This window comes from Physeter macrocephalus, chromosome 10, assembly GCF_002837175.3.
Source record: "Physeter macrocephalus isolate SW-GA chromosome 10, ASM283717v5, whole genome shotgun sequence".
NCBI lineage: Eukaryota > Metazoa > Chordata > Mammalia > Artiodactyla > Physeteridae > Physeter > Physeter macrocephalus.
This window is the reverse complement of record NC_041223.1, coordinates 28,569,273-28,593,982: the sequence shown is the minus strand read 5'-3', so window position 1 is coordinate 28,593,982 and position 24,710 is coordinate 28,569,273. Positions and strand designations below refer to the sequence as shown.

At 35.8% G+C, this 24,710-nt stretch overlaps 1 protein-coding gene across 15 annotated transcripts in view; it reads right to left on the bottom strand.

The window, feature by feature from the left end:
- Positions 1-24,710, bottom strand: part of AHI1 (Abelson helper integration site 1) — a 194,821-nt gene that overhangs the window by 89,047 nt on the left and 81,064 nt on the right. For 9 of the 15 annotated variants that reach the window (XR_003681424.2, XR_003681426.2, XR_003681425.2 and 6 more), the window contains 2 exons: positions 15,328-15,445; positions 1,813-1,869 (listed from right to left, as the gene is read on the bottom strand). The exons of 2 other annotated variants lie outside the window; for them this stretch is intronic. Coding sequence is in view for 10 of the 13 variants with exons in the window: in XM_024122533.3 (XP_023978301.1) it covers positions 1,813-1,869; positions 15,328-15,445 (175 nt within the window). In the remaining 3 variants the exon portion in view is untranslated. Of the gene's footprint in view, positions 1-1,812; positions 1,870-15,327; positions 15,446-22,187; positions 22,415-24,710 lie in introns of those variants that run through there. 4 more of the 15 variants (XM_028494416.2, XM_024122535.3, XM_028494419.2 and 1 more) reach the window with 3 other exon arrangements.

The window sequence follows — 24,710 nt, the reverse complement described above, 5'->3', positions numbered from 1 at the left end:
TTAGTCAAAAAATTAAATTCGTTAGCATTTTTTTAACTGGCTCATAAACTGATATCCAAATATAATTGTGCTAACCAATAACTGGTCAAAATTCTACAGTACTTATTTCTATTCAAAAACTACCAAGAACTGCATACAATTTTTAGTGTTTGATCAATTTCCTCTCACTCTAACAAGAGACTGAAGTCTGTTCAAATCACATCTTTTGTGACATGCTCTAGATATTCAATCTGAAGACAGGTATGTTTCTAACAAAATTGTGACACATATTTATTATATAGACAAGGACAAAATTACTTCAATTCTGTGTGTTCAATCCTAAAAATATAATTTAGCCTAAGTCTTTAACACTGATACTAATTATTTGAACAATGTCATAGTACTTTGCAAATCACAAGTACAGCTACAAAAAAGATGAAGGGTATACTCATATAATTCAGGTATTTCTTTTGTATTCAGATTTGTTACTGCAGTGACAAATTAACAACAACAAAAAAGACATTTAGCACCAACAGAAGCTTTCTGTATTTGCCTGTATTTTCAATTGTTTCCTTTACTGTCTTTTTTAGGTAGCAAATATCCAAGATATCAACCTCATAGTCATCCTAATGGTTCTCAGTCTCTTCAATAGCCTCTTCCAGCTTATCTCCCTTACTCCTGTGGATTCAAAGACTACACATACGCCACTGACTCCTTAATCTATACTTATGCTCCAAGCCTGTACTTCAAAGTATGTAATCTAGTTCCTAGAACAGGGTTTGACTCATAGTAGGACATTTAATAAATAAGGTTCAAATAGATGTGCAAGTTATTTGATGTCTTGCTCTAGATGTCTGCCAGGCATCTCAAACTCAGTATATCCAAAACACTGTATACAATTCATTATCATTTTCCCAATATTCCTATGTTCCCCTATTTTTGTTAATGGATTGCCATCCACTCCTTCACAAAAATTAGAATCCTTAGTTATCCTCAAATTCTACTTCTCTATCTCTTACCGTTCACATTCCAAATTTCTAATACCTTAATAACTTAACATCTCTAGTTTCTTACTTCAGTCCTGTTCTCCCATCTCAATTATTAACATAATATTTTAACTGGTCTTCCTAGCTGGGATGCCTTAATACTTTTTATAATTGACAGTCTTCTCATCTTGCAACAATTACTTTAAATATTGCTTTCTCTACAAGGAATTACTCGTCATTACGTCGTATATGCTCTCCTGTACACTTTGTTCATATTTTTATTTATAGCAAGTATTAAACTGTACAATCCCATCCACCTCCCCCTTTTAAAAATACATCTCTAGTGAATAATGACAGTGTTGGGGATAGGGCGGTGCTTTGCACTCATTTATATAAGGTTCTGTATGATCTGGCCTTTTGCTACCCCTCTGACTTCTATTCTCCCCCTCATTCCTCCACACCAGACATATTAGCCTTTTTGCTGTGCAAAATGCACACTAAGCAAATTTCTGACTTGGCTGGGTATGCTATTCTTGGTTGGGTATGCTATTCTACCTGAAAACATGGCTTTCTTTCTTCTTCAAAATTTTGCTCAAGTGTCACCTTCTTTGTGAAGCTTTCCTTTATCACCCATTAAAAACAGCAACCTAACCCCATTCCCCAGTTCACCCTACCCCCTTTCCTTGTTTTGTTATTTATTCTGTATTTATTTGCTTATTGTCTGTCTCTCTCCACTGGAAGTAAGCTTAAACAAGGACATGGATTATTATCTGTACTGTTCACTGATACATTCACATAACACTTATAACAGTGCCTGGGACAAAGTAAGTACTCACTGGGTACTTACTGAATGTATGAATGAATCTTGCATTCCCAGAATCTGTATATGCAGGAATTAAACACCCTTTAGAATTAAAAACAAAAAAAGAAGAAAGTTAACATGAGAAAGGATTGAATAAGGGAAAATTATTTTCATCTACTACAGTGGTACAGTATTGAGAATATAAGAAAGTGAGAATTCATTTTCCCGGGTCCATCCATAAAAGATCCAATTTAAATTCTAGAGAGAGACAATAAATTTAAATTCTGAACATAAGCATGATAATTTAGAAGACGTTTTCCACAACTCAAAACAATGAGAAGTCATTTTAAAAATATGATTATGCTATATCAACTTTTTCCCTGTTAAAGTTCACTGAATATTAAGTACATTAATTTGCCTAACTGCTATACTGTGCATTTACATTGCCTTTAACATTAGTTTTTAAAGTGTTCTGCTTTCAGCTGTTTATTAAATCTTTGCTTGAAAACATACAGACTGAAAAGACTGAGGAGACATTAAGTATCAAGCCTCATAACGTTACTACAAAAATAAAAGCATAAAGAAGAGAGGAAAATGAGACCACCCTCTCCCCCCAAAACCTCAAACTTTGTTGATTCTGAATTGGCCAAAATAAAAAACCTGCTCACTGCCTACTTTGCTCAGACAAATTTAATAGCTGTGAGATGTGAAAGACTGGATTCCTTTCAAAAGAAGGGCAGGTATACACAACACAAAACACACACATACACACACACAGTGTCACTCACACACATTAATATAAAAGAAACTGGAGTGCTTTTTATGTATTAACTCACTTATTCCCAGAATACCACTGGGAGGCACATTTGAAAGATGTAACATAGTAATTAAGGCTATCACATGACTTGAGACATGTTAGTCTCCTAAAAGGCCAGCAACAAAATCCAGATTCCTAGTTCTAAACTGCCATTTAGAGGAGTCTTAAATGGACAATATTGTTCTCTGTTGCAAAGACAACACAGAATACATTTAATCGAACTGATTCCTTTCTCTGTGCTCTCTTAGTGTTTTATGCTTATCTCCTGTTGAACTCATCCCCAACATATTATACCTATTTCTTTGCCTGCTGGATTCCCCAACTAGACTGGGAGGACTTTGAGGGCAGTCTTTCAGCTTCCATTTCCCCAGGGCTTAGCACAGTCCCTAGTGCATAGTAAGCTCACCATAAACATTGGTTGATAACCTGAATGAATTAATTTTTGATCAAGTATAAAAAGGTTTTTATTTTTTAAACTAACAGCTTTTTTGTAGGGTGCTTCTACTAAAATACAGTATTTCTGGTTTGATAAAAAAGAAAAAGATGGACACTAGTCAAAAATCATTCTCAATTTTACTCCTTATGAAATTATAGTTGAATGTTTTTTCAGAGGAGAAAGTTGAGAAAAAAAGTAAACTGACTGAAATTAGAACTTTAAAATAATGTTCTACTTTTTACTTATCAAACATTTACACTGCAAAAACCACTTAAATTATTTTTAAAAAAATGACCAGTCATTCCACTTAGTCATTTCTTAGTTTCCATATTTGTCATCAACTTTGCTCTCAAGACTTGCAGAAAAACACGGAGTTATTCTTTACATTTTCATTCACTTTTCACTAAGGAAAAAGTTCCCTGAAAATACATGCTTAAAATTCTGGAAAATACATATCAGCACTATCTAGACAACTCTATCATTACCAGAAGGTCTGGTTCCTCAACCTAATTTCCACTGTTAGTTGGCATTTCAATAAGTGATGGATATTCATTTCCAGAAAACATTACCAGTAAATTCTATGATATTATAGTCTCTTCACTATCTAGACCAAACTGACTAAACCACAAAATGCAAAAAGTATGCAGTTAGCTACTCTACAAGAAACCTTAGGGCTATTCTGAGTACAGTCTTAGAAAAGTATAATCTAACTGAGTAAGAGTAAATGAAAACTTAATTTAGATAGCCCTCCTACCCTGAATTTCCAGGGCCTTCAGTAGACACAAACCAAAATGTTTAAAAACTAAAGTATTTCTTATCATAGACTTAATTCACAAAAAAGTTAATTTGGGACATAGAAATTTACAAAGGAAATAAAAATTATTTTTATGATATAAATAGTATTTCATTTTTTTCCCCATGACCAGGGGAGGGGAAACATAAGGAGCTGCTTCCTTGGTTCTAAGCAGTGCCTACCTTAAGCAAGGTTAGTAAATAAAAAATAATTACTGATTTTTTAAACTCGTAACTTTTCAAAGAATAATAGAACATAAAGACTGAAATGGATTGTGATGTGAAATCTGTGAAAATGCTAATGTGTATATACATAAAAGGAAGGAATGAGTATATGTGATTAATATGGAATAAAATTTATTCTACTTTAAACATGAATTAAAATATTTTTCATTATCATAGATATGGTCAACATTTTGAAATACAATGTATTCACTATAATACTGAAAAACTAAAAATATTCATAAGCTCTAGCAATTGAAGAAAGGCTTCAAAATTATGGAATACTTTTTCTTTAAGAGCAGGCATTAAGTTTATTATCAGAAAAAGTTACAGAAAACCATAGAAGTACATATTTGGGAATACATTCCACAACATCTTTTTGTATGCCTAACTGCCTTAAAAATGGAAAAACTGTCATTTCAGTTTGAAATTATAAAATAGTAAAATGTGTCTTATGGTTGATATTAAACAATGTTAAACACAGTCTTTCTCAAACTATAAAAAATAAACAATAAAGTTATGTCTGGTCAAAAATAATTCTGCCATTTTATAACCTGCCCTCTCACCTTGCCTGTTGCAGTCAATATAAAGTTGCTGTAATTCTTCCTCTAATCCTCACTTTGAGTGGATTGGTTACTGATACTACCAATTTTCGCTGGAGGCACAGCAGTAAATTATAAAACATTCACTATTTTCACCATGATATAAATTATGTTCTGATAAGGAGGCTGAAACCTTCAAAGTCTCCTACTTCAGGATTATATAATGGAAACTACTTTTGTCTTGGAAGTGTTTTAATCAGTATGCCTAGAAATTGTATTTTGAAAAAATATGTACTAGAAGAATATGGATTTTAACGTAAGACATACACTCAATTTAAGAGCATAGTGATTTTTCTTTCTAAAATTTAGTAGAAGTTAAGTAAATTTAAAATCAAAAGGTTCAATGATTAAAATAGTTCTGGATATAGTCATAAAGATACTATCTATAACTCTTACTGCATTGTAAGTCAAACATAAGTTGGTATTTAAAAACTTTCACTTGCAGTAAACACTTTCCTATCCTCTATTTTCAAATGACAAGTCACTAAGATGAAATCATTTGCTCCAGATCAGAGCATAAGAAACAGAATCTGAATCTAAATTCAGGTTTCTCTGACCTCTTGGATACGTGCTACCAGAATATGTGGTACTAATTTAAATATGAAAAATAAGAAACTTCTGGAGTCTCTAATAAAGTTAATCAATGCACAATTGTGATGATGAAATATCATGAAATCTTCAGGATAATACTTTCAGGAAAGTTTTACTATTAAAAGCATTAGTTGTATTTAATTTAAAAAATGGGTAATCCATTCTTTATATTGTAACACCTGATTTGTCTGGTGTCAGATAATGAAGATTGACATCGAAGTAGATTTTGTAGATCTGTACTGTCCAATATGATAGCTACTGGCCACATGTGGCTATTTAAATTTAAATATGAAGTAAAATTAAAAATTTAGTTCCTCAGTCACACAAGACACATTTCAAGTATTCAACTGCCACATGAGGCTGAAGGTTCCCATACTGGACTGTGCTGGTCTAGAATTCAGGAAAGAGGTCTGGGCTGAAGATGGACAGACATTTGAGAATCACTGCTGTGTGGGCTTTACTTAAAGTCATGAGTTCATCAAGGAAGTGAAGTATAGGGAATAAAAGAGGATCAGATTGCAGTGGAACAGTCTAAAAAGACATGGAAGAAAACAGGAAGAATCAGCAAAGGAGAATGAAGAGCAGTAGCTAATGAGATAAGAGAAAAAACCAAGAATGTGGTGGCCCAGAAACCAATGTATTAAGAAGCCATAGAAAGTGTCAAATGCTGCTGACAGGTCAAGCAAGATAAGGACAAAGAATTGACCATTGGAATCAGCAATGTGTATAGGTCACTGGTGAGCCTGAAAGAACAGATTAGAAATTTCAACAAATTTACAGAAGATGAAAAGGGATTAGAAACATCTGTCTGAAAACATTATGGTGGGCTGCTGTAGATACAGAATCTGACAATGAAACTCAGAGGAGCTGTGAACACAGAATCAGCATATTTGGTGGGGAGCAAAACAAAACATAATCCAGGAGAAATAATTGAAGGTTCATATGTAAAACACTTGGGCCAAATAGGCTGCAGATCCCACATAAAATGGATGCTGCTGAGCATTAACCACAAGCAAAAAAAAAAAAAAAAAAAAGTCAGTGGCATTGTCTCTAAAAATAATATTGAACAAACCATCCGGACAGAGTGAAGACTACTAGAGTGGATACTGCTGTCCTGCTTATTCTCTTTCTGGCAATTAGTCTGACAGCCTGACAGGTGGACTCATTTATCTTACCTGTTTACTACCCTAAATATAAGCCTGCCAATTAATATGTTTTAACCATATATACAAAGTGCTCAATAGACTTTCTGCTCAGGTGACAAAATAGTTAGACTATAGAGTTATTTACACAACAGAAGAGAGAAGGACACCATATCTGTATCCAGTCATTCATTTAAAAAAAACCAGATACCAAGGATCATCAGATATAAAGGAAAAATCATTGGCATAAAAGAAAAACACAGGATACATTAACAGATGAAAAAACTGAACATCGAGGAAAATAACAGTTCAGAGAAGAGAACTTAGAGATCTAGGAAGATATAATGACATCCACAGAACTTTGATACTAGGAAAAAGGAACAAACAGGACAAGAGAGAAACCATGAAGATCAAATGGATGATTGGTGAACTAAGAAAGACTTAGAATAAAGGAATGAGAGGGCTCTGAGACTGACTAGTTAGAAAAAGGAAAGGAGAAGGAGTCCATAGTTTCCACATGAAAAACAGTAATGCTAACATCAAGAGTAAAATACAGAAACTCCTTTCAGGAAACTCAACCTCACTCATGGCAATGATTACATTTCTGTCACATACATGACCAAAAGTGGTTAGCTTAGATACCTTGCTACACAAGTTTGAGGCTGAAAATCCTTTCTGAGATTAGATTTCATATTTCAGAGCCACATATACTACAATAGCTCTGTTTAACTTTGCCTAAACTCTCAGAAATTTCATACTTGATCTTTTAAAAAAAGATGCCATATGCAAATAACTTCTATAAATCTTTAAAATATAAAAAAGACAAATTAAGATGTTGTTATTACATCAACTGGAAAGCTTTGGAAAGGTAAACATCAGAATACCTGTAAAATATAAATTCAGTGATCTGGCATGTACTCTGGCTATGTTAGAATGAAATTATGTACTTTTCATATTCATTAAATCAGTAAGACTCATTTTTATTTTATTTTATTTTTTTGCGGTACGTGGGCCTCTCAATGTTGGTTGTGGCCTCTCCCGTTGCGGAGCACAGGCTCCGGACGCACAGGCTCAGCGGCCATGGCTCACGGGCCCAGCCGCTCCGCGGCATGTGGGATCCTCCCGGACCGGCGCACGAACCCGTGTCCCCTGCATCGGCAGGCGGGCTCCCAACCATGGCGCCACCAGGGAAGCCCAGGAAGACTCATTTTAATTTCTCATAGTTTATGGTTTTCAGTTGCTTTCTTGTTATTTCTCACTGTTAATTATTTTACTTTAAAAATTAATACACTGGGCAAATGTCACAGTATAATTTGACAACTAAATTTAGTAGGTTCTTAAAGAAAACACACACACACACACACACACACACACAGAAATGTGACTGAAAAAGAAGAAAAACTTAAAGTAAGTTTTTTACTGTTAACAGATAGAGGGAAAAGGTTTAAAATTGTAAGGTTAGAACCATATACACCATATAAATATTCTATAAAATAGCTTCTTACAAAATAAATGGCTAGGAAATGGTGCACAAATTTAAGTTCATTCAAATCATCAGATTCATATGAGGAGAAATGCTTGCATTTATATTCTCCCCTCAGAGGGTGTTAGGAGAAATTTCCTATCTCAATGGGGACCAACTGCATACCCTTGCGCATGAAGACCATTCATTAAGTCTATTAACATTTACTAGAGTTGATAAAAATGATGTTTAAATTAGGAAATGATAAATAAGTAGAATATACTTTAAGTTATTGACATGGTTAGACACACTTTACTAATTCAAGTGACATTTATTATTCAGGAAATATAGGCACTTTTATTACAAGTAAGGATAAGTTTCAACCTTCAACAAGTAGATTAACTCAGATCACTGGAGAATTACTTAGTAAAATCCTGATATTGGTTACTGAAATAGCACTTTATATCTTTAATGTACCAATCAAACAACAATTTTAGAGACTGATAACAAAAAATATCTAACAAATAAACTCTCTTCTTTCTGGAAGGGAATATAAAATAGTGATGTGTTAAAGAAAAAAAATCCATGTGATCAAGGTCTTTTTCTCAGTGTCCAGAAAAATCCAAATATTAAACCATTCCCACTTCCAGGGGTTTTGTGTTGGCTAGTTCTTATGTGGAAAGCCAAAGTTTCAAAAGTTAAGTGGGTTCTGGTGGATTATTTATATTTGAGATATTTGTTTGAAAACCTGTCTTCTAATTACTTCATCTTAATGTCTTTTTTGGCATGCTTCTCAAAATTCTCTTTTGAGAATCCATGTTTGCCTCTCTGACATGTTCCTTTTTCTGCCATCATCACTTCACACATTTATTAAATCATGTCTTAAAATAAGATTTCCTCCATTCCTTTGGCCACAATGCAAACTGCATGATTTCAAACTTAAAAAATAATAATATAAAAAGAATCTCCCATAAAATTTCGTGTTGTTTATTCTCACAGTATTTATGGATTTCAAAGTATCTCATCCTCACAATTCTATGAAGTAGAAAATTCATCTGAAGTAGAAAGTAGAGACACTGTACTGGCAGAGAGAAACTACCCAAAATAACAGCTGGGAAATGGCAGAATTAGAGCTCAGCCCCAACGCTTCTGGCCTTCTGGCCCCAAGTTTAGTGCTTTTTTCACCAAAACACACAAGTGCTGAATTCAGAAGAGTGGTTGGTTAGCATCATTAAGCACATTTAAGGACTTGTGTCTACAGATAATCAGTTAATTCTGTAGATTATCTTTGGTAGTGAATTAATTCCTTTCATCCCACACCTGAACTGAAGTCTCGGAATTTTGGAGGTTTGAAATCAGAATTCAATGAAACATTCTTTTTCAAGTAATAGTTTAAAGTTCATTAAGTAATAATAACAGAAAACTCTGCCAATTCTTACAGTATGAGAAAGTCTTTGAACTCTTTTTGCCTTCCTTAAAACGGAAACCCCCTTTTACCATCACCTGTGTTTGAGTTATTCTAACCTAATTTTTGCCTAAATGTTTTCTTTTTCTCCCTTTGAAATATAAGAACCATCATATTTGCAGCTTACATGTAATCTACCTTCTACAATGGGTTTATATAAGGATATCACAGAATCTCTGGTGAAATTATGACACATAAATAATAGATTTCAGTTACATTATTTAAAAAGTTTTGCACTTCTCCATAAAAAGTTGAAACCTTAAGAAATACTGACATTGTGAAAACAATAAAACTAAAATATGACTGGAAAAATAGCTCCTAATTTTAAGAACTGGTCAAGGGAATAAGCGTATACTTGGCAAAGACATGCAAAAGAAATGGAAAGATACAATTTTTCAAATATTATCCAACATGTAGAAGCACAAAAGTTAACTTGACAGACCTCTCAACCAATACTGAAGACATCTGAATTATTTTATGATTTTGTTTAAGTCAAATATCTTGACTGTTTAGGATATGGAAAAAACATTAATATATGTTTACATGATCTAATGGACAGTACAAACGAAATATGGAAAAGACGGAAGCTATTGATCACTTTTAAAAACCAAGTCACACTCTGCCACCTCGTCAAACTCCAAGTCTACAATTTAAAAAGAGGATATAGGACTTCCCTGGTGGCACAGTGGTTAAGAATCCGGCTGCCAAAGCAGGGGAGACGGTTTTGTCCAGGAAGATCCCACATGCCGCGGACCAACTAAGTCTGTGCGCCACAACTACTGAGCCTGCACTCTAGAGCCCGCGTGCCACAACTACTGAGCCCGCACACCTAGAGTCTGAGCTCCGCCACAACAAAAGCCACCTCAATTAGAAGCCCGCACACCGCAATGAAGAGTAGCCCCTGCTCGCCGTAACTAGAGAAAGCCCGTGCGCAGCAAGCAACGAAGACCCAACACAGCCAAAAATAAATAAATAAAAAAATTTAAAAAGAGGATATAAAGATTACATTAATAGTCATATTAATAAAAATGAATCATTTTATTTTGCACGCCTCTACTTACCTATTAATATGAATTAAATTTACTGCAATGCTGTGAAAAGATATACTAAGTACACAATAATGAACGATGCTGTCCTTCAAATATAGTCATGCAAAGATGATAAGCACGTCCTCTAACTTCCACCCTCATAACTGTGATTGGTTTTATTTATTACTGAATAATCCACATGTTAAAATTTACTACTATTGATATAATAAGGACTCTCAAGATGGTTGAATGGGATTTGGGATTCAGACCAACTATTTCAGAACAAAATTTCTCTGCAGAGAATCTCTTGATTTGACTGGCGACTAAATACCACAATTTCACTGGAACTAGGCTTTAAGAAATCTAATAACTGGTGAACACAGAATTATATTTAAAGGTCAGATAAAAAGATAACTTCATTAATTCTTAGAAAATACCTTCGTGACACCTCAGTTTTAACAACTACCCCTATTCCAAATAGTACTGTCCAGGTTATTACTTTGCAATATATCACACACCTCCAATGCTAGTAAGAAAAGTACACGCCCGTGGCCAGAGGGACCTCTGGGCAGAGCGGGAGGACAATGGGCCAGGAATGAAGGAGTGGCTCTAGGCATAGCCTCACTGAGGGTCCACTTCACTTCTGAACTAGTGCCCCCCTCCAGCCAAAGGCAGAGGCAGCGTGGGATGGTGAGGGTGAGAAGTACTGAGCTAGGAGCGAGGAGATCTTGCTCTAGATACAAATGCCACTAGCTATGTTAACTCTGACACGTCAGCCCTTCCGCTTCTCAGTTTCACGGTAAAGGGATAGACAGTCAAAGATTTAAGGTCCTAGCAGCTCTCAAAAGAGTTTACACTCTATGGCTTTAATGTTTACCCTACTTCTCAGAGGGTTTTGTTGAGGATCAAATGAAGATGTATGTAAATAAATTTTGATACAAATAGAAGTTACTGTTGTTGTTTTATAGATTTTCTTCATTATACTAAGGAAGTTTGGAAACAGTTTTGAGATACAGTACAACATGATCACCATATGGTGAGACATCTATGAACTATAACCTACAATTTAACCTAAAATGTTAAAATTAAAATGTCCTTTTTTCCCAGCTTTATAAAGGTATAATTGACAAATATAATTTTATAACTTTCTTTCTTATACAAATTACTCTGAAAAGATTTATGGTTTTAATTTTAATAAAATTAGCTGATTTATTATTTTGTTCATTAAGAACCTAGAGCAAAAGCCTAATGAACAGTTCCTAAAATAAGTATCTCATAAGAGTTGTAGCCAGCTCTTTTCCTCTCTAACCCATCCCTCACTAAGACACGAGCTGTATTTTTTAGAAACATATTTTATCATTTCTCTTTCATCCTCATACCTTTGGATAGCTCTATTTTATCTAGCGAATAAAATGTGAATTCCTCAGTAGGGCACAGTTTGACCCCAGTCTACTTTGCAACTCAGTTCTTCCTAAACACATCCATCTCACCTTTTCCTCCAGCTAACCTAAGATTCAAACAACTGCCTAGCCAAGTCAAGCTCGCTTCCAGTTGTTTGTTTAGTTGCCTGCCTCTCGGCTCAGCGTGCCCTCCTGCAGCCCCATCTGCTGATGAGGCCGATGACAAAGACAGAGGTGAGACCTTGGAAGGTATTATAAGGACTCTGGAACTCATTCTGACCGCCACAGAAACCCATTTAAGAGTTTTAAGCAGGGAAGTAACAGGATCTAATTTGTTTTTCAGAGAATCACATTGTCTGCTGTGGGGAGAATAAGCTAAGGGACAGGAGTAAAAGCAGGGAAGTGGAGGGAGAAGAGGGATCCCGAATGGCTTCTGGTTCAACCTAAATGACTGGGTACATGTGCTGGAGTGCTGGGTGGAAAGACCTGGTGTGGGGCAGGGGAAGTGGAAGTGGAGGAACGGTTTGGGAGCAAGAGCTCTGTGTGGACATGTAAAGTATGAGAAATCGCTCAGCTGCTTTATCCCTCTATATTTCAGTGACACTTTGTTTATACCGTGATTTTAGAATTTATCACACTCTGACATAATTTGTTGCGTGCTCATTTGTCTTCCCAACCAGACTGTAAGTTCCTTGAGGACAGAGATTGCCATATTTTAGACCATATCCTTAAGAAAGGGACTTAAACAAAGTAGCCACTTAAAATGATTTTAGAATGAATAAAGATAGTATTCTAGAAACTCTGAATACAAACCAAGGAAGAAAGAAAGTCTTACTTTTCTAGCAGTCTCCATTACCCAGAACTCACCTTGAATAAGGTCAACAGAAGTCACAGCAGACGGTAAATGCACTTCTGGGTCTTGTCTTCCAGCATATAAACTCACTTATATATAATACATATCAAATCAACCCCTCCTCTTAAGCCTCTTGCATGAAGGCCAGTGGGCCCATATTGACTAGTTCTGTGTAAACAGTCTTTCTTTATACTGTACAAAGCCAAAAGCTGATAGCTTTTCAGTAAGATTTTTATTTTTAAACATCCTATCTACATTGTTTCCATAGTCCTTCATTTCAGATTCTAATAGATTATTTGTACAGTCAAGAACACTTAACTATTTATCCCCTTTTAAAACTGGTTTGAATATTGAATAGACTCACAGAATTTTTAAGACAGAAACTCACCAAATCCAGAGCCCTCATTTACCTGCAGGGATGAGAAAACTGAGGCCTGAAGAAATTACTAAAGATTCTATAGTCATTCAGAAGTGAAGTCAGGTGTAGAAACTAGTTCACCTGTTTCCTAGTGCAGGATTTTTTTCCACAAAGATTGGCTTCTTAATGAATAAGATGGATTTGGCCATTTTGCAAAGGACTACATAGTCTGCTTTTATAACTTTTCTATACAGCAATATCTCAGTACATTTTATAGGAAGGATATGCCTTAAAATGAGGTCAGGCATATTAATAACTAAAAATCAAGCAAAGCATTCTTACCATGTATTACATGGCTTAATGGTAATGCTCCTGGGATAGTGCACACACCAAGGGACATATATGATTTAAAAGGCCCACTCAAGGCCTATATGGCCACGGAAAGCTGAAGGTAAATGGAGCCAATCCTACGTATAACTGTGAAGTTTGCAAGGCTTGCCTTTATCATATTGGGCTTTCCTTTTACTCTTTATCTTTAGTCTTTATCTGTCACTGTGGTAATCGCTCTTCCATTTCAAAGGCCTTCCTATCTATCCTCTCTGCTCTTTCCGTTTACAGAAAAAGAATTTTATATCTATTATCTACACATTGTTGGTTGATAAACTTAAGACACTACTTGAATGAACTGTAATCAATCTGCTACTCAATCAGACATTTATGTTCTATCCCCTTAATCCTGAAATGTGGAAGGAAAGATTTGTTCCTGGAAGAATTTTAGACCTCAGCAGAAAGATAGGGATCAAGTGGTGGAGACAGGCTCCCTCCCTCCTAGTCATTAAAATGACGCAGTCTGAAGGCAAACCAAGTATCAAGTTAGGGTGCAGAGAATGCGTCTACAGGAGCAGCCATGGTGGGCCCCCCACTGTACACAAGAACAAACAAAGCTATTGCTCTAACTTCTAGTGGTCTCTGAAACACTAGAAATTTAAAATTTCTAAGGTTTGGGAAAATTGTTAATTATTATAGTGATTTTTTTTTTTTTTTTTTTTTTTTTTTTGCGGTACGTGGGCCTCTCACTGTTGTGGCCTCTCCCGTTGCGGGGCACGGGCTCCGGACGCGCAGGCTCAGCGGCCATGGCTCACGGGCCCAGCCGCTCTGTGGCATGTGGGATCTTCCCGGACCGGGGCACGAACCCGCGTCCCCTGAATGGGCCGGCGGACTCTCAACCACTGCGCCACCAGGGAAGGCCTATTATAGTGATTTAAAATTAGAACTCAAAGTATTTTCAAAGCTAATGTACACACCCACCCTGTTTACAATATAAGTATGTTACACTCATATAGTATCTTATGCTTATAGAGTGCTTTCATATGTGCTTCGTGATTTGAACTTCAACAATATATAATGCAAACATCATTTCTAGTTTTAAAATGAAGATTCTAACATTTGCAGGTAATAAGGATAATAAAAGGCACAGCCAGACTGAACATGAGTTCCTGAACCAAGTATTTTCCCACTGTAATATGTAACTCAGCGATATTAAAATGTAGCAATATTAAAATAACTTGCATGTGTAAACTCCAAATACCTTCAAAGTGGAAAAGTAATATTGTTCCTAAATTTCTAAATAAAGTATGTTGATCTTTTCAAGCTCAAGTGTCTTCTTCTTCTTATAACTCTCTGTCAAAGACAACTATTTTGTTATTCTCAGCTGTCTCATCTTTCTAAAAGACTTCAATAGCAGAAAAAATACCATAAAAATCCTAAATCTAATGAATAGAAAGTCATATTTCAATACCAAAACTACACATTTCTCACCTAGATGCTTTTTCTTCGATATCCTCTGAAAACCTTATTCAAATTAATTTAAAACATTAGCCTAAAAATTTGCAATTGTAGAGTTCATCTCAACTCTGTGATTAGATATACATTTTAATAACTAGCTTCTTTGCATATTTTCTTAATTTTCTAATTTTGAAGAAACACGATAGTACCGGCAGGATGTATTCTGTTTCTGCCAAAATGCATTTTATCTGGGCTTTCCTTGAAATAAATTACACAATGTGATTATCCATAAACTATGGTTCCTTTACCCAAGGGAAATTGAATCAGATTTCATATTATACATGTTTAAAACTCACATGTTTTGCTACCTTTAAATTATTATCTGCTCAATAGAATAGAGGTTGGGAGTGTCTACTATTAAAGTTACCAAATTCAAATTTGCTTTTGAAATAATTTAGAAAGCAAAAATGCTGGAATATAATTCATTAGGTGTGAAAACTGACCATTACAATGCTATGAGCCAGATTTCTGAAGTGAAATAAATGATATCCATTAAAAAACAGAATCTGAACATTTAAAGAACAGTCAAAGCAAGAAAGGGGCTCACCAGTTTGAGTGAAACCAAATTGATGCAGAATCTGATGAGCGTCCAGCATGTTTGATTGTTTTGACTTCGACTGTTGTGAGGAGACTGATACTGAAGTAAATGAGAGATTTTTGTTAACCTGTAATAGGAAAGGCAAATCAGAAACGAAAGCGTAATTTCCTGGGTTACTGATGCAAAAACTGGATGAGAAATATTTGCTTACGATGCAAACCAGGACACGTGTCAAAAGGAGTGGTAATGATTTATATGCTTAGTTTTTAAGAGTTTACAAAACTTTAAAGTTTTTACAGAATAGTTTTTATCAAAGAAGGAATACAGTGGTAGTGAAAGCGTAACTATATGAAAGTCAATCTGCCTTACTCTGAAAACAAGTTTGCTTAGCATGGAATTGACTTTATTAGTAACTCAGAGTAGTCTTAAAAGTTATGCCAAAAAAAATGTGAAAAATAAAAGTGACTCCTTGACTGCTTTCAATTAAGAAAGGGTTAAAATGTTTCACACCCACATTTCTTTAGCAGTTTTGAAATAGCAGGTACTTCCTTTTCAGCGACTGCACAGAAAACACCTGTAATACTCATGTTTATATACATCATGGTGACATAGATAACACAGCTGCAACCTAACTTGCCAAGTGAAATAGTTTCCACTGCATCAAAAAATCTCATTCTTAAGACAATGTCAAAGAACAACTAAAATAACGAACAAGCAAAATTTCTCTAAGTAAATACAATGTTCTACAACACAAAAATCCTACTATAGTTGTCTGAGAACAATGGTTTCACAGAAATGAAATGCATAACAAGTGCAACATTATAACTACAGCTACTGTAGAAAAATACATGTCACAAAAAAGGTTTTAAATGTTTAGTAAATTAGTAAATTCATTTTGTAACTCAAACAATTTCAGCAGTGATCTAGTCATTCATTATTAATAAATCATTCATATTATTTTTATCACTTTCAAAAAGCACGATAAAATGTGATCTAACTTTGAAAAAATTTGAAACAGTTTCAAAAGTAATCTGTGAATGAACAAACTGTTAAATGATAGTTTACGGTATGTAAATATTAGTAGATGAAAACAGCTCCTTTCTCTCTCTTTTTTTGCAATAATCAAAACTACACAGAGGACTTCTACTGTATTAGTATTTAAAAATTCCCTTTTGGTGTTCTGTATACAATAGTACTGGGTTGTGGTTACATGCCCTTTATCTGACTCATTATTTACATAATGTTTGTAAATGCTTCCCTTCTTTCAAACAGTGAGAGTAAATGGTATATCTTAGATTAAGTTTTTCTCTTGAAGGAAAGATAATTTGGTGAAAAAGTCAATTAAGACCAGATGATAATATAGTTCTAGGTTCCTAAACTGTTGTGGTATCATCTTATAAAAAATAAAAATATTTTTCAAAGGAGTTAGATAGGGTCAAATACTACATCAATGCTAAGAAAAATTCTCCAGCTAGAAAAATTCTGTAAGGAGCCATTATTAAACACTGACCAAAATTAAAGTTGACTATATTGATACAACAGCTAAAGTAACAATGCAATCACCTAACATCATTGAACTTCCTTTTCCATCTTTAAATGGAGATAATAAAAATAGTATGTATGCTTCAAAGGAAATGTGCCTGAAGAGCAGTAACAATGAGCTGGTATTATAAAGTGTTACTCACACAGGCTAACCATAAAGCACTAAATAACATATTAAGTATGAAATAGACTAAACAAAGTACGTTGGTAAAGGGAACCTAAAGTGCTATACAAATCAAGTGCTATGTAAATATTAGTTATCATTAACATCACTACATGTAAGGGTAATTAAAAATAATGCAGTAAGAAGATGCAGTAAATTTTTCAGAATGCTATGCTTTTAAATGGAAGTACTATATACAAAATGACATATTTATCACTTAACTATTTAATCCACTTCTCTTTTTAGAATCATTTTTCAGTTTTACTTCTGTGTTCTTAAAAATTTTTATCCTACGTGTCAAACAAAGCATTTTGAAATCTGGTGCAAAAGAACAGGTGTATTCTGGACACCACACACACACACACACACACACACACACACACACACATACACACACACACACACACACACACACACACACACACACAATCTACCTTAATTTACTTGTGTTAAAACAAAAATGGATACCAAGAAAGCTAGAAGAGGATACTTAAATGCCTCCACTCAAACAGAAAGACTTGTCACTCTTTTAAGTAAAATGCTGTTAAAAAACCCCAACTATAATCTACAATTACATGTTTTTCCTAAGCATTTTTATAATTTGCTCTTTCTGGACACATTTCTTAGAGACTATTCGAATGTCCATGAAGTGATGAGTGGCAACCTAACAGAGCAAATAAGTCAGTTTTCTAAGGCTGGGATAATTGTTAATTATTATAGTGATTTGAAATTAGAACTCCAAGTATTTTGAAAGCTAGCTTACACATATTCACTACTTCATTTAAAGGAAGAAAAATAATAACAACCATTAAATACAGTGAAGCAATATCTATTTTTGAAATATATGCTGTGGAAAAGAATTGCTTCATAATTTTACAGCAACAGAAAGGTTGGCTAAGATAGTCTACCCTACAACAATTTATACTCTTTTTACAACACACTTTTCTGCTTGCTTCATGCAAAAACCACAGTCTGCCAAAGTCAGTTTAATACCTCCATACTGTGTAAAAAGAAAAGCATAAAAATTTAATGAAATTCATAATAGAGAAAAAGAAAAAAAAAACCACCTAGAACTGCCAAGTTAATCACAAGACTGTTTTGCCTACTCTTTCAGGGTATAAACAGTTTTGTGTAAAATATGCAAATACTAATTCTCTAGGAGGGGGTTAATTTTCATGTTAAAAAAGTCATTGCTCTACCTAAAATTGAATGCACAAAACTAAACAGGCCAGCAATAGTTTACCTTTTAGTGACTAAATTGTAAAACCACTGGGAGATATATAACAGTGATTTCCATATACACTTACAAGTCTAATCATTTCAGCTGACTTTATATGCTATATTCACCTGAAGAACTGTTTTTAAAGTTTCAACTTGTGAAGACACTTCAAATGGTTTTAAATGATAACAGAAAAGATATTAATACTGTCTATATGCTTATGTTAACAAATTTGTCCCACGTCCTCCAGACAACTGTCTATTTTTTGAACTAAATTTGAACAACAATGCAGATAATACTTTAATTTGAAGACAGTTCAAAACCTAGACAGTATGTAGGAAATGTTTTGTTGCAAGTTATATGTGTGTTGTAAAAATTAAAATCCCAATATTACAAAACAAGTTAAACAGAAAACTTGAGCCAAAGTGAGATTCAAGTTGTCTGAAGTAGGTCTCTTAACATCTCATAATATAAGTTCTAAAAGCAGCTTACATTTCTGTGATATCTAGGTTAGTAAAACCTAAGAAATGAGTTGGCTATGGTGTCATAAAGAGAAATACAACATGATCTCTAGGCCCCAGATATTTTCCTTGCAAGTTGGGACAGTGAAGTGAGGGATTAGAAAGAAACACTGTTACTATTAAAGAGAAATTTTTACAGTGAGGTAACATGCTAGAAAATCTCCCCCCAAATCAGATCACCAATGCTGTATTAACTAAACTAGAATTCTAATTGGGATCAGTCATAACAAAGTTTTAGTTTGTAATATTTAATCAAGATTTTTTGAGCCCTTGATACATATATCAAGGACTGGTGGTTCAAAGATTACTGATATAGTCCTCTGCGAGCAGCTCAAAATTAAGATCTAGTCCGGGTTCAAACCACTTATCCAGCAGTAATATGCCTTAGGGAAAGCCAATTTACCTCGATGCATCTTGCAATAACAAACCTTTACCTCCTTTCTCTCTTAGTGTATTTCCTTACTCCAGAGAGAAAATTTGGTGCTGGACCCCCTGAAATCCTCACTTCTAAGAACATACCTCTTGCACCTACCTTTCTGTTTCTCCTAATGTCAGAGAAAGAGGTACCCTTCCATTCAAGATTAATCCCTCCAGCTGTCCCCTTGGGGATATCCTTAAAACTCTTCCAAAATTCTACTTCCAAATTCTCTACCGGCTGTTTGTCTAAAGGCTATAAGCATAAATCTTTCTACTTTAGTACAAAAATAGAAAACAAATTCTCACTGTGATTCCATAATTTCCTTATGCTTCACTGAAAGTTAAATTTCTTGAAAAATAGCACATAACTGCTATCCATATACCTCCACCATTCACTTTCAAGCAGCTACAACAAAGCTTTTATCCATCAGAACACTAAAACTGAAGTTAAAGTCATCGTGGACTTCAAATGATCAAATTTAGCGGATTCATTTAGGCCTCTGAGATAGCTGACATTGTCAATAACTCACCTGTTTCTGGGAAACCATTTTTCTGTTGGTGACCCTGCCACTGCCTATCAGTGTTGTTTGCTAGACCCGCTGGGCCCTCTTCTTCCCTCACAACACATGGTTATCCCGGGCAGTAATGTTTGTTTTCATTGCTTCATCTGCCTTTTATGCTGATGATGCTTCAATATACTGGGTTGGCCAAAAAGTTCGTTCGGGTTTTTCCTCAAGATCTTATGGGAAACCGCGAACTTTTGGCCAACCCAATAAAACTCCTCTGATTGGTAAGTTCAAAACCAAACTAACCTTTCCCCTGCTGTTCACTTCCTCAGGGAAAGATATCACCATCCCCCCAGCTGCCCCAGCCAGACAGATGGCCATCACCTTGGATTGCTTCCTCATGCTTCACACAGAGTCACTCATTAAGTCAATCAGGTGCTCTGGCATCTGAGCCCACTCCTTCTCCACAGTTAGTGTTACTGCTGCAACAGTCTCCTGATTTGTTTTCCTATCTCTCGTCTCTTCTCTAATTCTTCTATACTGCTACCAGGATGATTTTTCGAAAATGCTAATTTTACCGAGCAACACTTCTGTTTAAAACCCATCATCAACTGTTCCACTGGACAAAATCCATACTTTTTAGTATGGCATACAAAGCTTTGTATATTATAACAACTATCTAGCTTTCCCACCTTACTGCTCCATCTCCTGTGTTCCAGCTACAACAAATTGCATACAGCTCCCCAGACATGCCAGGTTGTTGCATGTCTCTGTGACTTAGTTCATGCTGTTCCTGTTTCCTGGAATGGGCTTCGTTCCTGGCTCCATCTTCCTTGTGGATACCAACTCCTTCTCCAAGCTTTTGCTCAAGTATTATATCATGTACGAAAAGCCTTTCAGACTGTCCCAACAGAACTTACCTCCCCCTCCTTTGTCTCTCCACTATCCCCACATCTTCTAGTACTATGGCACTGGTAACACTTTAGTATGATTACTTATATTGTTAGTTATCATCCATCAGACTGTAATCTTCTTGAGGGTAAGGAACAGGTTTCGTCTACCTTTCTTTAGTAAGCGGCTGGTATAGCACTAATAAGAACTACACAGAAGTCAAATGCATTAACACATATGAAAACAGTGCATGTTTTAAAACCTTACCCAAATTTAAGGTGGTATTTGTATTCAAGACTTCTCAAATGTAAGTAACTTTTTGATGATAAGAATTACAGAATGGGCTTAAAAGTAAGAAACTCATTAATTTACATGGTTTAATACTCCTATTTAAATCTAGAAACAGGAGTGTGAAATAATAGAAACGAATATATACATATAGGTCTCTGGCCCTAGTTCCTGGCACAGAGCTCCTGAAACCCTTGTAATTTCCTAAGTGATAAGAACACTAGGAGCATCTTTTGTTCTCATATTGTATCTCTGACTCTGGTTCCTGCAGCTGAGCTCCAAAATCTCTTGGAATTTCCTAGGTGACAGGAATGTCTTTTGTTCTAGGGCAGTGACTCTTGGTGGCCTTCTAGATGGGACTGATCACCAGAAAGACCAAGAAATGATTAGAAGCTTAGAATTTTCAGGCCCACTCTCCATTTTCCAGGGAGGAGAGAGGGGGTGGAAATGGAGTTAATAACTGACCATGCCTACCTGAAGTCACCATAAAAATCCCGACAACATGGGGTTCAAAGAGCTTCCAGGATGGTGGGGCACAGGGAGGTGCTGGGAGAACGTCACACCCAGAGAGGGGGTGAGGAAGGTCCACGCCACTCCCACATGCCTTGCTCTATGCATTTCTTCCACCTGGATGTTCATCCTTTATCATATCATTTTATAATAACCTGATAGATAGCAAGTAAACTGTTTTCTTGAGTCCTGTGGGCTGCTTCAGCAAATCAATGAAACCCAAGGAGGGGGTGGGTGGAATCTCAATTTATAGCTGATTGGTCAGAAGCACAAGTAACCTGGACTCGCAACTGGCGCCGGAAGGGGGGTGAGGGGGGCAGGCTTGTGCGACTGAGCCTTTAATTTGTAGGATTTGATGCTATCTTCAGGTAGACAGTGTCAGAATTAAGTTGCAATTTACCCAGCTGGTGTCTCAGAACTGCTTGATGAGGGAAACCCCGCCACCTCTGGTGTCAGAAATGTCGGAGTGTGGTAGGTGGGAGTGTGAGAGTGAGGGAGACGGGAGGAAAACTGATTTTTCCTAAAACAAGGGTTCTTCCTGTTTTCTAAGATATCCAGTAACAAAAGTCCATAATTTCTTTTCGTGGCCTATTGTAGCTTGTACTACTCCTATAGCCAAGCCAGTCTTCCAAATACTGTCAAAATACTTTTTTTTTAAGGCGTTTTAAAAACTTATTTTCACTAGAGTCTCTTTTTAAACCTTTTTATTTTTCAGTGAATAATATGTTCCAAGATAGTTTAAACTATAATACAGATCATTACTTCACCTTTACAGCATTCTTCAATAAACTTTAGCTTGGTTACATTTATATTCATTTAGGGTAGATGATATCAATAACTGAAAAAAAAAAGATAAAGTCCCCTGGCTTCCAGAAGCTTACAGAGGCATGTGGAAATTCAGACATGTAAAGATTAGAGATGGAAGCAATACCATGTAAAATTTAAAAAGAAGGTAAGATGGAAGGGAGAGAGGGGAGGAACGGGAGGGAGAGGGAAGAAAGAAAAGCGTTGTTCCTCCGAGGGAATTCATAATTTAATTCTGGAAAAGACAAGCAAAATTAATCACAATTTAAGGCAGAATAAGCCCAATTATATAACATGCCAGGTACGAATAAATATGTCTGAGAACATGAGAAAAACAGACTAATTCCATTTGTGAGGAATCATACAAAGCTTTATGGAAATAGACTCATACCATTTCTGGCATGCTTCAGTCCACTCCTAAACAAAGGAAAGTGCAAGGAAATTTGTAAATTATAAATTTATGTGTAAGAAGTCCAGGGCTACTGCAATCCAGAGCAATGTAACAGACTTCTAATACCAATTACTATCTCAGAGGTAATCAGATGAGAACTCTTTTATCTTCCCATCATCAAATCTGTATCTGAGCACCTACCCATCTGCCTATCAGAAAGGATGAAAACGCCCTTCTCTTAAGGCTAGTTTCTCCACTGGCATTCAGGACTACATCCCCTTTCACATTTTCTAGGACTTGAGTCCAGCAATTACCACCTCCATGGGACATTATCAACTTCTCCATCACCATCGAATTATTCCCATCAGCAAATAAATATGCATTCATATTGTCCATCTGATGTTCCCCTCCAGTTGCTGCTTCTCTGCTCCCCAGTTAAAATGTCTTACAAGAATGGCCTACACAGCCTCTGCTTTATATTCTCCCATTCTGTCTTTTTTTTTTTTTAACATCTTTATTGGAGTATAACAGCTTTAACCACCTAGCTGATCTCCTGTGCCATGAGGCTGCTTCCCACTAGCTATCCACCCTACGTTTGGTAGTGTATATATGTCCATGCCGCTCTCTCACTTCGTCCCAGCTTACCCTTCCCCTCCCAGTATCCTCAAGTCCATGCTCTAGGAGGTCTGTGTTTTATTCCCGTCCTACCCCTAGTCTCTTCATGACATTTTGTTTTTTTCTTAGATTCCATATATATGTGTTAGCATACGGTATTTGCAGCTCTATTTACAATAGTCAGGACATGGAAGCAACCTAAGTGTCCATCAACAGATGAATAGATAAAGAAGACGTGGCACATATATACAATGGAATATTACTCAGCCATAAAAAGAAATGAAACTGAGTTATTTGTAGTGAGGTGGATGGACCTGGAGTCTGTCATACAGAGTGAAGTAAGTCAGAAGGAGAAAAACAAATACCGTATGCTCCCATTCTGTCTTCAACTCACTTCAACTGTGCTTTTGTCTCAGCCACTTACTGAAACAGCACTCATCTAGGTAACCAAAGGACACCACCGTGCCAATTTTCTGTCCTCATTTTACTCTTTCTCTCAGTAGCATGTGGCTGTTTATCACTCCTCTTTCTTAAAATACTTCCTCTGGGATTTTCTGACATATCCTCTCCTGGACCAGGGCCTCAGGTATTTAGCTATAATCTTTCCCCAGGTGATCTTACCAAATCTGACAGTTTAGAACAAAAAGGACTTTAGCCCTGACTTCTCGCCTGAGCTTAAGACTCATATATCCAATTACCTACTTCTCAGCTATAGTCATACTGAAAAGTCCACTCCAGTATTCCTCACCTCATTAAAAAGCACTGCTACCATCTACACAGCTGCTGAAAGCAGCAACATAGAAGTTATTTCTAATTTCTTTCTTACACCACATCTAATCCATCACCAAGTTTTGTTGAATCTACTTCCAAAATACATCCCAAATCTGTCCACTGCTTGCATTTCCCTTATTACCATTGTTAAGCTAATTAATCAAGGGGACCATTAGACTGAGGTGGCACTAATGCCAGGGTAGCCTATGACCACAAAATCTAAGCCTGTAAATACTTCAAGGTTGCAAAATTGAAACCTAAGGACAACTAATCACAACAGCCAACTAGGCTTTAAACTATAGCCTATCAATAATTTCCTTGTTTTGCTTCTGCCTTTTCTCTATAGAAGTCTTTCCCCAGCTCCTGTTGGTGAAATGCTTCTAATGATTTCTGGCTTGGCCCTGCCCAATTCGAATCATTTTATGCTCCAAAAAACCCTCTAAAAATGTTTACTATATCTGAGTTTATCTTTTAATACCAGCCTAGTCCAGGCCACAATGTCCTCTTTCTTGAACTGAGACCCTTACTCTCCTTTTAAAATCTATTCTTACATTCTCTCTAGCTTAACATCTTAATCACTTGTTCTCTAATTAAATCAACATCCTAAACTCCTTACAGAAGGACAACAGAATATGCCACCCCAAAATATGTCTCTTTGGCATAAGGATTACTTTGAGAAACTTCAGACACAGGAGTTCTGAAAACAGAGTGGAAGTTACCATTTTGTAAGGGAAATATATTGGGTTGGCCAAAA